The sequence below is a fragment of the Rosa rugosa genome, chromosome 2, assembly GCF_958449725.1.
Source record: "Rosa rugosa chromosome 2, drRosRugo1.1, whole genome shotgun sequence".
Lineage (NCBI taxonomy): Eukaryota > Viridiplantae > Streptophyta > Magnoliopsida > Rosales > Rosaceae > Rosa > Rosa rugosa.
In genome coordinates, this window is record NC_084821.1 from 61,923,412 (window position 1) to 61,940,949 (window position 17,538).

Below are 17,538 nucleotides of genomic sequence, written 5' to 3' on the forward strand. Positions count from 1 at the left end.
GAAGTTGAAATGCTATTACATTCATTTGACATTTCATCAATATAAGGGCATACCACGTACCCACTTATATCTATCATGTTACTCCTTAAAGCTAAAACAAAGTGTGACTTCAAAGTGGCGCATGGAAAAGAACTATAACTCTGTCCCTTATATACAAACCACCATGGTCACTAGTAGGCCAAATTAAACATTATATAGGGCCGACCACTTAAGCTAAGCTCTCAAATTTATAAATGCATGTTTCCCGGAGCTAGCTCGAGCAATTATACTATTGCTTTACTACTTTAGCATGAGGCCAGAAACTGACTATATATAATCTCAGTGCTTGAACGGCATATATAATATACAGCTGTGGGTTTTAGACCTTCTGCAATTCCTCACTTTCTTCTTGTTTTCTTGTATAGACAAGGCTACAAACAAATTTTCCCACAGCTTTAATTTCATTAACCCACAAATTTAGCAGCTTCTGTTGCATTAATCTTTCATAGAAAATTAAGGATACCGGCTTATTATCAAATGGGCACTTATAATATCATCTTTGGGTTCCTGTTATCTTTCTCTTTGTCAGTTGCCACAGCATCTGATCATAGTCCACTTCAAGATTTCTGTGTGGCAGACCCAGAAAGTCGAGGTACATTTATGATTATCTTTTTTTCTTTATATCAATTCCTGTGTAATTTTGCATCTACATTGGTTGAAGCTACTTAAAGAATAGAATTTCATCTCAGATTTTCACCATTATATATATAAATATAAAATAGACAATATGTACAATTTACCTTGAATGGTAGTATAGTAGAGAACTCATGTGTTACACTTAACAGCCCACCGTGTGGTATTGTAGTGACATATCCACAAATATTTCTCAAAAACAAGACTAATAGACTAAAAGCAGAATCTCAAATAGTCCCGGGGCCTCTCTTTTGTTCTTATGTTTATTATTCTTTTAGTCTTTTTTAGACATTTATACGAACACTATATTCTCAAGTTATCAGAAATTTTTGTAAATACAATTAGATAATTGCCTACTGTCGACTTTGTGTAGATCATGAAATATAGTTCATCAGGCTCTGTACATTCTTATTTCATCTTTTGTTGAACGAATTAGAAATTTAATTAAACAAAACTAACCTACGAGTTAATTTGGCAGTGCTGCTGAATGGCCTAGCTTGCAAGGACCCCAAGACAGTTAAAGCCAACGATTTTTCATTTGGTGGGCTTCACTTAGCAGCCAATACATCAAACCCAATTGGGTCAAGTGTGACACCGGTGACTGTATCCCAACTTCCAGGACTCAATACTCTTGGCATTTCACTAGTCCGCATCGACTATGCACCATCAGGCATCAACCCTCCCCACACTCATCCTCGTGCCTCCGAAATCTTGACCATCCTTGAAGGCTGCCTTGAAGTTGGGTTCGTAACGTCGAGCCCCGAAAATCGTCACATCACCAAGGTGTTGCAGAAGGGCGATGTGTTTGTTTTCCCAATCGGACTCGTCCACTACCAGAGAAATGTAGGAACTGGCAATGCTGTTGCTATTGCTGCCCTGAGCAGCCAAAATCCTGGTGTGGTAATAATTTCAAGTGCTGTCTTTGGGTCCAGGCCTAGTATTGGTAGTGAGATTCTCGTGAAGGCTTTGCAAGTTGATCAAGGGGTTGTCAATTACCTCCAGTCCATATTCTAAACAAAGAAGGGGGGAAGTTTTGTAGGAATATACGAGTCATGTATGACTTTCACTTTATGTTGATCTCCAAACAAAGCCCATGAGAAGTACAAAAATTATATGGACACCCAACCACATTTAACACTAGAACCTGGGTACAATATTAACACTAGAACTTCGATCTAGAACAAATTAATGACTGTAGCATGTTGACGTAGATTGAAGGTAACACTGATTTCTCGCTCAACTTCATTATAGATTGGAAATGGAGGAAACAAATCAAATTAGCGGGCTTAGAGTGGAATTAACACATCAATGAGGAAAGAAGTTAAACAGAATCAATTCAACCAAATCAGTGCAATTTACAGAGAATACTATTAAAATATATTAACAGCCTGCAAATAATTTTTGTGAACAAGAAAAATCATATTTCTCAATAAATAAATAAAACAAGAAAAGTCATATTTGGGAGATCTCTTCTGACCTAGCAATCTAGAAGGCAGAAGACTCATCTAGTTCAATACGATGAATTCAGGTACGTATATACGCTTCCCTAATATAAATCTCTGCTACTTCTGCCATTGAAATTCATAAACCGATCAATCGCTTGTATACAATGTTAGGAGTAGTAGTACCAATATTGGTGGTGGTTGTATTAGCGGTTGCAACAAGTAGTAGTACAACATCTGCACAAGCCTTGCCTAACTGTCCCGATCGCTGCGGTGATGTGAAAATCTCCTATCCATTTGGCACTGTTAAAGGTTGTTACCTGCGAGATGAGTTTTTTATCAACTGTACTAGTGCTGAAGGCAATGCCTCAGTAGCAAAACTCACGAGTCCTCCCTCATCGTCACCAACATCACCATTGACTGATCTCATTGTTACTGACATAAGCCTTGACAACGCTGAGTTGCGTATCTTGTCCTCTGTATACCAAGACTGCGGCGACCGCAAAGAGACCCTGAACCAGTGGCTTCGGCTGCCCTCTCCTTTTGCATTTTCCACCAAAAACATCTTCTTTGCCGTCGGCTGTGCCACTTTTGCAAAATATCGAGGTTACCAATATCGTCCCTCCGGCAGGATCCTGGGCCAAGATGATGATCAAGCCTACAACAAAAGCGGCTTTGCTGTAACCCAATGTGATGATAGTTTTGGCACCACTTGCTCTGGCAATGGCTGTTCCCAATCTTCAATCCCGAGTGGACTGCAAAATTTCACTGTTGAGTCTTTGTTAAGCATCAGCATAAATGGCTATATCCCTAATCAGGGAAAGTGGTACAGTCCATACTTAGGGTGCAACTACGGCTTCCTTGCGGAAGAAGGCAACTTCTCATTCTCCCCCAATATAAGTTTTGCCCAACTCCAAAAGTACAGAAGGCTGCTGGTCCCAACCACAACGGTGGTTAATTGGCAAATTGGGGATGAGCCGTGTGAAGAAGCTCAAAAGAGCAAGGGAAGTTATGCTTGCAAGGGAAATAGCACGTGCGTCAATTGGTCCAATGTCAATGAGGGTGGATATGGTGGATGGCATCTAGGCTACATTTGCCGGTGCTTGCCAGGTTACCAAGGGAATCCATACCTTGCAGATGGTTGTCAAGGTATTTGGCTTCAATATAGATAAAACGATGTTTTATATATAATATTCTGTGTGATATTTGAATGTATACTTTTCCTAATTTCTCTTCAGATATCAATGAGTGTCAGAGTTCAGACCGCTGCAGCACAGAAGAACTCTGCGTAAATCTACCAGGACAGTATAAATGTGATCCCAATCAATTGAAGACATCTCTGAGGTTTTTAATTTCATTTGGTACGTATATCTATTGTTTAACTTAAGAGAGGAACTCATAATAGTTTCTATTACTTTTGATGTTGTTATTTCAATAAAGATGGGAAGGAAATATATCTGCACGCCCCCTTTTCGATAGATTACGCTACATAAGTATCACAAATACAGAGATCACAATCACCATATGGATAATGTGTGCAAACTTAACAAATAGTCTTCTGGGTGAAAGTAGAGTCCGGTTTACAGAGTGTGTTGATTAACTGCTCAATTGTGTGCAGGTATCTTTGCATCAGTCTTTGTGATAGTGGTTGGAGGTTTAGGGTCGATATATTGGGAAATGAAGAAACGAGAGTACATGATTTTGAAAGAAAAGTACTTTGAAAAAAATGGTGGTTTATTGTTACAACAGCTTGCTAATCATCATGGAGTGGAGATGGCCAAAATATTTACTGCAGAAGAACTTGAGAAGGCCACAAACAATTATCATGAAAGCAGAGTCCTTGGTGAAGGAGGTTGTGGAATAGTTTACAAGGGAATATTGCAGAATGACAGAACGGTTGCCATAAAGAAGCCCAAAGTTGGTGACACATCCCACAGTACTACCCCAACCCACTGCACTCCCAGTCAGCAGTTTGTTAATGAAGTGATTATTCTTTCACAAATCAACCACATAAATGTGGTGAGGTTATTGGGTTGTTGCTTGGAGACATCGGTGCCTATACTCGTTTATGAGTTCATCACTAATGGCACCCTTTTTAAGCACCTTCATGGAGATAAAAGGGGAAAAAGATCATCGCCACCACTTTTTTGGGATTTACGATTAAAGATAGCAACAGAAACTGCAGGTGCATTGGCATACTTACACTCCTCCACTTCGATGCCAATATTACATCGAGATGTGAAGACAATGAACATACTACTAGATGAAAACTACACTGCAAAAGTCGCTGACTTTGGAGCTTCACAATTGATTCGACCTCTTGATGAAAAGCAAATGACAACTTTTGTGCAAGGGACACTCGGATACTTGGACCCTGAATATTTTCACTCGGATGAATTTACAGAAAAAAGCGACGTCTATAGCTTTGGAGTTGTCCTAGTGGAGCTACTGACAAGTAAAAAGGCATTTTCTTTTGCTAGGCCAGATGCAGAGAGAAACCTTTCAAAATTGTTTGTTTCTTCGGTGGAAGACGGTCGCTTGAAGGAAATTCTTGACACTGACATGGTCGATGAGGCAAATATTAATGATACAATGGTACTAGAAAATGTGGCTTATCTGGCAAAGAGATGTTTGAGAGTAAAAGGGGACGAAAGGCCTACTATGAAAGAAGTAGCCATGGAGCTAGAGTGTTTATATAAAGGATTGAGTTCTATTTATGATATGACACATAAGCATTACTTTATTTGTCAAGACGAGACTGATGAGGACTTGCTGGGATCATCAACTTCAAATACTGCTGACGTTGCTGCAGATGTTCTTTGAGGTGATGAGCCCCGAAATCCGTCACATGAAGAAGGTGTTGCAGGAGGGTGATGCGTTTGTTTTTCCAAAATGGACTTGTGCAATACCAGAGGCTATTGCTGCTCTCAGCAGCCAAGATCCTGGTGTTGTAACAATTGCTGCACTCAGCAGCCCATATTCTTGTGAAGGCTTTGCAAGTTCATCAAGGGGTTATCAATTACCCCAGCCAGTCCATATTCTAATCAGATACGCAGGGATTTTTGTGAATTGTGTCGATATATGAATTTCACTAGTTAATAAAAAAATAAATGCCCATCAGAGTGATATTTGGACACTCGACCACTTCTTTTGTTTTTCGTTTGTGATGTTTGTTTATAATTATTTGCCCAATAACCCCAACTATTGAAATTTTCCCTTGTAATTAAAGAACCTCTTGGACAGCGTTCACGATTTCACTTCTATGTTGGGCTCCTTTTTCGCTTGCTCGACTGAGTCGCGTAAGCAGTAGCAGCAACTTCAACTTGAGTTTCAACTTAAATAAGAGAATTCATTAGCATATTACGTCCTAATTAAACCTTGAGTTGGTAAGTACCAACATGCCAATTTCCAAGGTGCATATATATAACTCATATGTATTAGCAATTTTTTTTTTTTGAATTCTATTAGGAGAGTTGGGATTAATTATTTCATGTCAAAGGATGGAGGTCGATCATAAATCTTGAGTTGGTAAGTACCAACATGATTGGCTAGTTGTAGTTTTATTTTATTTCTTATTGTAATCGTAATTTGCCGCACACCAAGTTTGAAGTAGTATTGATGCTGATATTTCTATCAATACCACTCGGGTTTGTCCAAAAAAATAAGGAATTCATCACCACTTGAGAGTAGTTATTTTGTAATTCTGAACTATCACATGCATAACATTATTACGTGGGATTAATTTGACCTAATAAAATACAAAATCTACTTGGAGTAATTACATGAGAAAAAATAAATATTATCTTTAAATGACTAATTGAAAATATGTAACATGATACAATCACATTGATTCGAACCATATGATAAATTATTCCATTTTCACCACTTATTAGTGGCCCATGCTACTCGCATAACACTACGTCAATAATGGCATCTCATGCTTCGCACTGCTATAGTGCTATTCTTCAAACACCACCGTTGCCCATCTTCTCTGACCTTCGTTCACGCATTCTTGCCTTTGAAGGACAAGACCCCGATCTCAACAGCTCCTCTCCTCTTCCTCATACTGCTCTCTTCACCAGTCATCAACCTTCTTTCCCAAAACAACACAATGGCTCCATCCAATCTTCTTCCGGCGGCAACCGCAATGGTCGAAACGGCAACAACAATCGCAGCTACTTCAACCGCTAGCGTGAGCGTGAAGTGATCAACGTTGACCCTGAGCTAGTCAAACAAATTACCATGTAGAGTGTACCGTTCCAAAATACTCTGCGCAATTAATAACTTCCTGGAAATTATAGGGACGACTTCACTTTACTTCACTTAATTATTCGATAGAGAATCTAATTTCCAAACCACGTACAAGTAGTCCAGTACTTGTGGTTACGTTTGGATGGGGATTGTTTCTTGGAAGTTAGCTTCTTGTATATTTTTGCCGTGTGTCTTTTCCCTTTGTAGTTTGTAATGTATTGAACCCAAAAAACTGCTACCCTGTGTTCACACATGGCAGTCTTGCTTAGCTACTGATAGCAATTGAATCGTATTTTAGACAATCATCTTCTCATCGATTTAGCTGTTGACTTTTCCATGTAATTGAATATTATCAAGTGGGATTTACATGGAGGTTACCAAGTTGGAATATACTTCCTGGAACGATCGACTTGCTCATCTTCAAAGTGCATGGACTGAAAGATGTCCGACGGTAGCTTCTAGAGTCTTGATGTTTGATCGTGTAAACTCTAGGTGTCCCATAGGATTTAGTATTTAATGGTTTTACTTCCTTAAAAAAAAAAAAAAAACTAAAACATTGCCTATTCGTATAGTTGACCAGATAGTCGATTACCACTAGGGAAGAGAACAACCGCGCAAACTAAGAGACTGAGTCTCTTCCTTTACGCCTATATAAGGGTTAAAGGCCTGGCATAGTTGTTATAGTACCACCCAATTTGTAGTTCCATGGCTTCATTACATGAGAGGATTCTTGTTACGCTGCTCTATTTGTTAATGTTAGTGGCCGCAACAACAACATCAACAACACTGCTAGCAGCAGCGCAGACCCTACCGCCGCCTCCTCAAGCCAAGCCTGGGTGCAAAGAGAAGTGTGGTGATCTCACAATTCCATATCCATTTGGCATAGGTGAAAATTGTTCCATGCGACCGGAATTCACCATCGCTTGTGACCAATCCACCACTGTATCCCCATCGGCAAACTTCACAAATGGTACCTTCACCTTTCCCATCACCATTACTAAATTTTCCCTTGATGACGGCGAGTTGCAAGTAATGCAGGACATAGCACGAAAATGCTATGATGACACTAAAACAAACAGCAGCAGTTCACTGGAGCTGCCTGCTCCTTATATCATCTCAACCAAAAACAACTTCTTTACCCTTGGCTGCAACGTTTTATCGCTGTATCGACAAGTTGTAGATGAAGACTCCCAAACAGGTGTAAGTGTTGCCTTCTGTGAGGATATTCTTGGCAAAGAAATACCCGAGTCATGCACCGGCTTCGGGTGTGCCCAAACTTCCATCCCAAGTGGACTGCAAAACATTTCCATTGGAATGGCTGCACTTTCCGACTACAACGCGAGTGATCACTGGGCATCAACTTACAAGTGCAGCTACGCCTTCATCGTTGAAGAAGGCAACTTCACATTCGCACCGAAAACAAGTTTTCAACAACTGTATACAACAATTCAGCAGCTTCCGGTGGCTGTTAATTGGGCAATCGGGGACGAGCCATGTGCAGTAGCGAAGAACCTAACTGATTATTCGTGCAAAGAGAATACTATTTGTGTCAACCGGAACACCATCACTAATGAGACGGTTGCAGGTTACATTTGCCGGTGCAAGCCAGGCTACGAAGGGAACCCATACCTCGGTTGCCAAGGTAATCAATTTTTAAATGCTGCAAGAAATTTAAGTTCAATTTACATATTTTACTTTTTTGTATTCATATTGGATATTCATGATTTTATTTCAGATATCGATGAGTGCGCGACCTCAAGCGGCCACTGTCAGAACGGAAAGTGCATAAATTCACCTCCAGGAAATTACTCGTGCAAATGTAATAAAGGATTCAGACACCGAGACGAATTCACTTGTGAGACCTGGTCAAACAACGCTTCCCTAAAAATCTCATTAGGTAAGTTCGCTGATTACATTATTTGCGAGACTTGGTCCTTTGACTCCTTTCTAACTTCAGTCATATTTTTAGGGATTAATTATAATTTACCAAACCCTCCCTCCCGAACTAAAGAGACATTTTCAATTTCATTCTTAAATTTCAATTTTTATCGTCTAGCTCCGTTAGACGTTTCCATATTTTAGTTCAAAAAATTCCATTAAAGAAAAATCTGTTATCTGATGATGTGTCAGTTATCTACTGACATGTTAGTTATGTAATGACGTGGAATTACTTAGTCACAATAACATCCTGATGAAAATGGCACATGTTTAAAAAAAATTAAAGAAAAAAATTTTAAGGAAAAAATAAATGCACCCAAATCTTATCCATTATCCCAGACTCCCAGTTACTTGGTCTTCTTCCCTCCTCCTCCTCCTCCTCCTAAATATACTCAAATTTACACCCAGATGGCCAGATGTCAGTAGATAATATAATTAATTATTAGCTACTGGTATGATTATCAACAATTTCAAGAGCCTATATATCATATCTACCACCTAGCAAAGAGAGTGAATTCAAAACTCAGATCCAAAGCTTTAAAACACAGAAACCAATTTCCACATAATTCACTATATCTCAAACCAATCTGCAACCGAGAAATTTATGTACCCAGAAGAAAAATCATCAGAGATCAAAATTGAACCAAATTAAAATCTCGCACCCTCTTCTTCATATCGTTAGCTCCCAACAGTATCAACTCAGGTGATTCCAATGGAAGCAGCTCCACTGACTCCTCCACCGGTCTCAACTCTGTTACACGACATCATTACGGCCATCCGATTGGAAACTTATAGGTGATTACAACTTCAAAATCGGTAAGAACCACAATGGGTATCTGTGCAGGAGCCGCCGCCATTAACCTTTCGGCATACGGGATCTGGTCAGAGCCGAAGTTGGAAGTCGTCATTCCTTTCCATTAGCCTTATCATGTGCTCCAATCTGAGAATTTGAATCATTTTTAGAGGATGACTGAAGGGGAGAGGGAAAATCTGATATGGCCAAGGCGTCAGCAAACTGATGAAAGAGTAAGAGATGGCTGAGAAATTACGATTTGGGAATTCAATCTCAGATTTAGGTTTCAATTTTTTTTCCCGTTCCCAGAGCTTAATGATTTTCTCCTCTTACAAATAGCTAATTCTCAAAGTCTAAAACGTATTAATCAGCATTTTAGTGAGAAAAGTGATGCCGTGTCATCACTTAACTGACATGTCTGTACATAAATAACAAATCCTCTTACAAATATCAGATTTTTTTAACATACTTTTTCAATCAAGGTATAGAAACGTCCAACAGAAATAACTTGAGGTATGTAAACAACAAAAATTGAAATCCAGATATGAAATTAAAAATGCTCATATAATTCGGGAGGTAAATTATGATTAATGCCAGTATACTTTGTCAAACCCTTTGGGCTTTGGCCCTTAAAGAAATACTTAGTGTCATTTCAAACAAAAACAAAAAAATAAAAATTAGTGTAGATGGCAAAGTAATACACTACATGATTTCTTTTGGGTATATACCTAGAACTACCTTTAGCATTCAACCCCCAGAAATATTGATATTTCATTTTTCAAATATGTGCAGGTGTCAGTATAGGCTTCTTGGTTTTGGTGGTCTTAATTTCGTGGATATATTGGGAAATGAACAAAAGAAGGCTCATCAAACTCAAAAAGAAGTACTTCAAAGAAAACGGTGGCTTAACATTACAACAACAACTCGCTAGTCATGGAGGAGCCGTGGAAACAGCAAAAATCTTTACAGCGGAAGAACTTGAGAAGGCGACAAACAATTACCATGCAGATGAGATTCTTGGTGAAGGAGGCTATGGAACAGTTTACAAAGGAATTCTACCTGATACGAAAGTTGTTGCCATAAAAAAATCAAAAATTGGCGCCCCAACTCAAAGTGAGCAGTTCGTTAATGAGGTTATCGTTCTCTCTCAAATCAACCACAGAAACGTAGTAAAACTATTGGGTTGTTGTTTCGAGACTGAAGTGCCTTTACTAGTTTATGAGTACATTACTCATGGCACTCTTTTTGAGCATATATTCAGCAAGGGAAAAGGATCACCGCTTTCATGGGAATTACGATTGAAGATAGCATCAGAAACGGCAGGGGCACTAGCTTACTTACACTCCTCTACTTCCACACCAATCATACATCGAGATGTGAAAGCAACAAATATACTATTAGATGACAATTACACTGCCAAAGTGTCCGATTTTGGAGCTTCGCGTTTCATTCCTCTAGATCAAACTGAACTAGCAACACTAGTGCAAGGGACGCTTGGCTACTTGGACCCTGAATACTTTCATTCCAATCAACTGACTGAAAAGAGTGACGTCTACAGCTTTGGAGTTGTCCTAGCAGAGTTATTAACGAGCAGAGTGGCACTTTCTTTCGCTAGACCTGACGCAGAGAGATGCCTAGCAAGTTTCTTTGTTTCTTCGATAGAGAAAGATTGCTTGATTGAAATTCTTGATGCTGACATAATGAATGAGAGGAACATAGACACAGCAGAGCAAGTTGCTTATCTCGCAAAAAGATGTCTGAGGATAAAAGGGGAGGAAAGGCCTACAATGAAAGAAGTGGCTATGGAGTTAGAGGGAATGCAAAATACAGCGAAGCATCCATGGGGAAATAATACAAATTCATGTCCCGAGGAGACTGAGTACTTGCTGGGGTCACCAATCAATTCAGAAGCTTACATTGTCAATGTTAAAGGTGATGGTGATGAAGGTGCTAGTGGTACAACTAGTGGGTATGACAGCATGCAAATTCAAATGTTAATGCCATATGATGATGGGCGATAATTCATTACACTGAGTTTTAGATACTTTGTTTCAATTTGGGTCCTCATAAAAGAAACTATAGTACGTAGTTTTATCATTTTGTGTAAGTGATTAATTTTAGTCGTGTGTAGGTTGAAAAATTATAACTTGGGATGAGTGAGTTTCTGTTCCAACCAAGTCATGATAGGTTGGTTTAAAAATGTAGAGTACCAAGTCATGATATGTAGAGTACATCCCACATTAGACATTTGTGACTTTGTCTAATAATTTATAAACATTTGTGTCTTTATCATTAGAATTTGGAATATGTTATTTTCTAGGACATCTAAAGAAAATTTCAACTTACTCTAATATGAAGCAAGATAAACATATATACTATATCTAGGAAATCAAAAATTTTAGCGCGCACACACACATAAAGTATACATGACTTCCACCTCAAAAAAAAAAAAGGGATTGCATACATGATTCTAACAGCGCTACTCATATACCTTTTATTTTACAAGACACGGAAATGGTCAAATTGGAATAGAGAGAACACACACAATTAAAAAAGGCCGAAGAATATTTTGTTGAGAATGTGTATAAATACTGTTTGGCTCCAATTTTGCTGCAGCTGGTCAACAGTCTCTTTTCTGCGCGGGCGTGCCAGCACCGTTTGGGTGCGGTCGTCGGGGATGTCCCTTGACCTGACTTCTTTTCAAGCAATTGTAGACGAGGAGAGCACCAACCTCGTCGTGGGGATTCTTTCTGCCTCGTGGTGAGGACTTTGCTGAAGTTTCTTCTTGTTAACACAATCGATACTCAATATTGTAGATCGAGCAGAGCGACATCACCGGGAAGTGTTGAGATCTTGCTAAAGCGTGACTTTAGCTTGGCTGGGTTGCTAGGGCGTTACCCTTGCTTGGCTGGTTCTGTAACCGTTGTGGTCGCGGCACTACCGTCGGCTCCCGAGGAGACTAGGACCGAAGCACGTTGACAGAGGGTTTGGTGGCACTGAAAGTCGGCTTATGAGAAGACTAGGACTAAGAGTGTGATCACCGCTAAGAGAAAGAGAAAGAGAGGGAGAGGAGTTGCTCTTAGAGAGGTTTGCTCTAGAGAGAACTTAGATCATCTTAGAGATGTTGTTGTTGTGTTGTGAATGTGTGTTTTAGAATGAGAAGAGAAGGTGTTTATATAGGGAAGAAAAAGAAGAGTGAAATGATGAGTGGAAGAAAAATAATGAAAGTGGAATATGAAAGTGATTTGTAAAATATGGAAAAGATAGAGAAATGATGAAATGAAAGCAAGGCATGAAGGTGCAACAACATGGAAGTGATGATGATCTATTATAGAGATTGTCTTGAAAAATATATCCAAGGAAAAGAAGAAAAGCATCTAGCTTTCTTCATGTGGGTAGGAAACATGAACATGTGAATATTGAGCTGGTTTTAGGTCAGTTTCTGCCCCTTTATTCCTTCAATTATTTCTCCAACAAGACTTCATTATATTCCTTCGACTTCTTCATATGCAATGTTCCACTATGAGTGTAGATCACCCTGGTAAAATTTCAGATTTTTATTCCATGTGGTTGGGCCGAAAATGCTGCTGGACCTCTTACAGGTCCAGTTTTCCAGTTTTGCTTCTGTAGAAAATTGGGCTGATTGTTTGAAGGCCTTCCACTCAACAAAAGTTCTTGCACTCTTCATAAGAAATGATCTTTGGGCTGTCTAGAATGGATCTGGAAAGTTTCAGCACATTTCGATTTCATTTGGTTAGTCTGCCACCCCTCCTTCCTTGTCTAGCTCGGTTTTTCCTAGCCGAAGTAGGAAAATATGCTAAAGTTGACTTGTCATACTTCCATAGTAGGCTTTATTTAGCCTCTAAATATATATTTCGAGCTTGTCGACAATATATAGCTTGAGCCACTGATATTGGCTCAATTTCTCCAAGACACGCCTTGTCAGGCCAAAATGTTTATTTTGGGTCCAAACAAATACAACTCCTACATTGGAAAAATATAAATTTGATTCTGAGTTAGTCACTCCATCCATTGCCAATTTTCCATGCTGACATCATACTGTGCATTGATAATAACTGTAAGCGTTTGAATGTGACACAAGAGGGGTCTGTCCCTTTGGAAAAGGAGGCAAGGTTTGCCAAAGTTCTCAGTATTTCATCTAGCTCCCTCTCTACTTCTTTCATGGTAGGCCTTTCGTATCCTTTCACACTTAAGCATCTTTCGGCAAGCTTCCTAACTTTTTTGATGATCTCCTAGTTTCCATCCTTGACATCTTTCGGCAAGCTTCCCAACTTTTTTGATGATCTCCCAGTTTCCATCCTTGACTATTTCATCATCAAGAATTGGACCCAGTGCGCGCAGACCTTTTTCTTCAATTGTAGAAACAAAGAGGTTGGCCAGGTTTCTCTCTGCCTTGGATTTATCAAAACGAACTACATTCTCGCTACTTCTTCCATGGTAGGCCTTTCGTATCCTTTCACACTTAAGCATCTTTCGGCAAGCTTCCCAACTTTTTTGATGATCTCCCAGTTTCCATCCTTGACTATTTCATCATCAAGAATTGGACCCAGTGCGCGCAGACCTTTGTCTTCAATTGTAGAAACAAAGAGGTTGGCCAGGTTTCTCTCTGCCTTGGATTTATCAAAACGAATTGCATTCTCGCTTGTCAGTAGCTCCACGAGGACAACTCCAAAGCTATAAAAGTCACCCTTTTTTGTTAGTGTGTTGGATTGAAGATATTCGGGGTCCAAGTATCCCATTGTGCCCTGCATTAAAGTTGAAAGTCGAGTTTTGTCGTCAAGAACCAGTTTTGAAGCTCCGAAGTCCGACAATTTGGCCGTAAGTTTCTCATCCAACAATATATTCGTTGCCTTGACATCTCGATGAACAATTTTCATGGTGGTGGAGTGATGTAAGTATGAAAGTGCCGTCTCAGTTTCTGCTGCTATCTTGAATCATTGTGCAAATTAAAGTGGTTGTCTTTTATTTTTATGAATGTGGTCATAAAGCGTTTCATTACCAACAAACTCGTAAACTAGCATAGGCGTTTTTATCTCCAAACAACAGCCTAGCAGCTACTAAAAATCAAGGTCATGATGATGAAAGCTTAAAGGTAAAGCAACAATGTTGAAAATTGAAACCCTAACTAGAGGTTGAAGATGAAGAAACAGAGAGAAAAGTAAGAGGTAGCTGGTATTGAACTTTTGGTAATTGTACAAATGGTTGCAACTGATTACAGTAAGAGAGATTTTCCCTATTTATACTACTTAGCTGTTGGATGCACCTTTGACCTTTGACTTTCTTGACTTTGACTCTTTTATATCACCTTAATATCCCCACCCCCCTCAAACTGATGGTTAGGGACCAATGATCAGGTTGCACAACACAGTGACAAGAAACAAAGATACTTGCTTCAACCTGTAGGGATTAGCAGCAGCCAGTGCATTAGGTCCATGAAATGATACACCAGTCTCATTTCGTTTTAGGCTCATATGGAGGATTAGAAAGTAGATTCAAAGTGAAGTCCCTCAATATAATCGTGACTTTGTTGATAAATATTACTAGTAGCATAACCATTGATTGCAGGGTAATGCTGCTGTTGAGCGAGACCGATAGTTGACTTGAATGAGATATTTTGATGAGAAAAGCCACTATTTGTCTGGATTGGATTGCTGATTTGATGATAGACTTGGGGCTGATCAGAAAAACCAATATGATGACCAACGTTTGCAACATAGGCATTGAGAGGCAAATTAATTGTCAAACCATGTGCAATAATTCAACTTGAGCTTGTAGGCATGGATTTCGATGATGGAAAATTCTCCATTTGTGCAACCAAGATGAGATGAACTTGAGTGAATAATGAAATCTTGAAATAATTGATGCTATTATGAGCAACCATAGCTGTTGGACCATTCTCAGAGTTGTTGTTTGATTATTGTCTATATCTGTAGGTTTTAGCACTGTGACTAAGTCTCTTGCAGATTTGACACTCAACAATAGAGGTGGAAGCCTCAAAACCATTCTTGTAATAGCATATGGAAGCACTGTGCCCTGGATTTTCACAAATCTGGCATCCAATGGGATTGTTGAAAGATGAGTTGTCATTGTTTCTTGGACTATTGTTGTCATTCCTATTGTCATGGTTCCTGTTAGAGTTGTTTGCTCCCTTGTTTGAAAAATTGGGATAGCTCAAATTGTTTTCTGCAGAGCCGCCATCAGAGTATGAGTAGTTTGGAGCTTGTGAAAATAAACCCTGCTATTGTGAAAATGAACCCTGCGCGCTATTGTGAAAATGAACCTTGTTGCTGTCACACATTATTTTGAGAGATTGCCGAGAGTAGTTGTGTTGACAAGCAGGAGTATAACCACAATTCTGAGCCATGAATCCCCCATTTTAAGTTATAAAGGTGCCATTTTCACTACTAGAATTATGCCATCAGACATCACCATTATTAAATCAGTCGGAATTGCACGCGATGTAAAAAATACATCCTAACATCGGTTTATGAAATATCGATTTCTATTGTGATTATAAACATCGGTCGTTAAATTAACCGATGTGTAAAGTCTCGTTCAAAAATTTTGAAAAAACGCGGAGGGACTAAGTTGAAAATTTCAGAAACGCGGGGGGACAAAAATATTCGGGGGAACACTAGACTTTTTTTCACTTGTCTGAAACTTTTGAACCCTAATTACTAACTCTCACTTCAACTCCAGCGCGCCTCCTTCTTCGCGTCGACCTCATTCTCCAACCTGACCTTCCTTCCCCTCTATCTCCACCTCCGACCATCACCTCTCTCTCTTGCTCCCTTGTCTTTCCAAACCCTACTCTCTCTCTCTCTCTCCCCCTCCCTCCCTAGCTCACACAAATCGAGCCATGGCTACTCCCAGGCTTCTCGGTCCTCATGAGCTCCAAAAACCCTCACGCACCACCACCGCTCCGCCGCCACCCCAACCCGAATCCAAACCCGCCACCGGCGAACCCTTCGTGGACCTGATGGTGGTGATCTCTTGGTCAGATGTCTCTCTTGTGTTCTCTCTCTCTATCGTCGGCCGCTAGGGGGTGGATCCGTGGGTTGGCTTCCCCTTTCGTCTAGTCCCACTGAGGTTGGATCATTCAGCTGCAAAATGTCGTCTAACTCGTCACCACCGTTAACTTACTCCATTACTCTATCCTGTCAACCCGTCCAGATCGTCGCTGCCCCCCATATCTCCGATTCCGATTTCAGGCGAGTCACAGTTGCACTTTGTTTTTACTTTTTAGAATGTTGTGGTTTTTGGTATTGTTAAGACCCAGTTATAAATAGAGTCATAGAGATGTTGAATTAAGTAGTTTATAGTCTATGGCATCTTGCAGGAGTGCTATCGATTCTTCTTTGTTTAAGCAGTGGCTGAAGAACACCCAGAGTGAAAATGGGATTGTACACGGCGGTTCCATGTCTCTTACACGAGTTCTAATTCAGGTAGTTCATTCCATTCAAGTGGGTTAATTGGTTATTATGATTTCCTCATCAGTTGACAGAGTTGTCAGTAATAGGCTTATATATCATATCACTTTAGTCGTTTCTAATTCTTTGATTGATATTTTGGGTAAGGAGTGGATATGTTCGGGAAGCACATCGGTTTTCTGAAATTCCGATGCTTATCGGAGGCTTATATATATATAATTTTGATACCCTTCACCTTTATGTAGAGATGGACTGCCACATAATTATTGTCCTCACCTTGTAAGAGGTGCTGTGCCAATATAACAAGTTTTCTTCATTTGATTTATAACTGTTGTTGAAGTGTTTTCTAGACTAATTTTCAGACTTCTTATGCCTAATCTTCTGGCTAAAGATTATTTTTATAATTGCCTATTGGTGTTTCTTGCACATGTTAAGTTAAATCACCGAAAGTTGTTGGAAGGAATGTTGGAAATATGTAGAGTGCCGCCTGAAAAATTCAGAACTATTTATTCTAGTATCAACAAGTTAGACAAGCAGTCTTTCGAGCAAATAAAAAAAGAAATGGTAAAGTCTCAATATCATATGTCTTCCACATCATGTGCTTTGCTTACATGTTTATGTCTTGGTTTCTGTGGTTCTTTGTTTACATGAGAAGTAATGGCTGTCTTTAGTGAGAAGTATTCACAGAGCAGAGTAGTTTTTAGTGTCCCACCATTATTATATTGTAATTTTTGCTTAACGGTTCCTATTACTTTGCAATTTCATTTAAGCTCTATGACTTGGATAACACGGGCTTTATTGAGCACCAAGAGGTATTTCGTAGGGCTGGGTTCGGTACGGTACCGGACCTTCAAGTCCAATACCACCTACCGTACCAGAACTTATTGGTACACAAAATGTAGTACCACTACCGGCCACAAAAGTCGGTATACCGACTTCTCGGTACCGGTTGGTATCGGTTGGTTGGGCCTCCAACCGAGTTTAAGATTGG

At 39.6% G+C, this 17,538-nt stretch overlaps 5 protein-coding genes across 5 annotated transcripts; 4 read left to right on the plus strand and 1 right to left on the minus strand.

The window, feature by feature from the left end:
- The first annotated feature begins 361 nt into the window (after positions 1–361).
- LOC133729109 (putative germin-like protein 2-1) lies at positions 362–1,783 on the plus strand. The gene is made up of 2 exons (XM_062156581.1): positions 362–631; positions 1,151–1,783. The coding sequence occupies exons 1-2, from the start codon at positions 517–519 to the stop codon at positions 1,684–1,686; spliced, it is 651 nt and encodes a 216-aa protein (XP_062012565.1). The 5' UTR covers positions 362–516; the 3' UTR covers positions 1,687–1,783.
- A 498-nt stretch (positions 1,784–2,281) lies between these two features.
- On the plus strand, positions 2,282–3,385 carry LOC133731227 (wall-associated receptor kinase 5-like). Its single transcript, XM_062158649.1, has one exon. The coding sequence runs from the start codon at positions 2,282–2,284 to the stop codon at positions 3,284–3,286; it is 1,005 nt and encodes a 334-aa protein (XP_062014633.1). The 3' UTR covers positions 3,287–3,385.
- On the plus strand, positions 3,228–5,119 carry LOC133729106 (wall-associated receptor kinase 2-like). The gene is made up of 2 exons (XM_062156578.1): positions 3,228–3,475; positions 3,733–5,119. Exons 1-2 carry the CDS (start codon positions 3,325–3,327, stop codon positions 4,935–4,937), a joined length of 1,356 nt encoding a protein of 451 aa, XP_062012562.1. The 5' UTR covers positions 3,228–3,324; the 3' UTR covers positions 4,938–5,119.
- Positions 5,120–6,964: 1,845 nt separating this feature from the next.
- LOC133729105 (wall-associated receptor kinase 3-like) lies at positions 6,965–11,341 on the plus strand. Its single transcript, XM_062156577.1, has 3 exons — positions 6,965–8,007; positions 8,101–8,262; positions 9,889–11,341. Exons 1-3 carry the CDS (start codon positions 7,071–7,073, stop codon positions 11,115–11,117), a joined length of 2,328 nt encoding a protein of 775 aa, XP_062012561.1. The 5' UTR covers positions 6,965–7,070; the 3' UTR covers positions 11,118–11,341.
- A 2,188-nt stretch (positions 11,342–13,529) lies between these two features.
- LOC133731228 (putative wall-associated receptor kinase-like 16) lies at positions 13,530–13,994 on the minus strand. Its single transcript, XM_062158650.1, has one exon. The coding sequence runs from the start codon at positions 13,992–13,994 to the stop codon at positions 13,530–13,532; it is 465 nt and encodes a 154-aa protein (XP_062014634.1).
- Between the last annotated feature and the right edge of the window lie 3,544 nt (positions 13,995–17,538).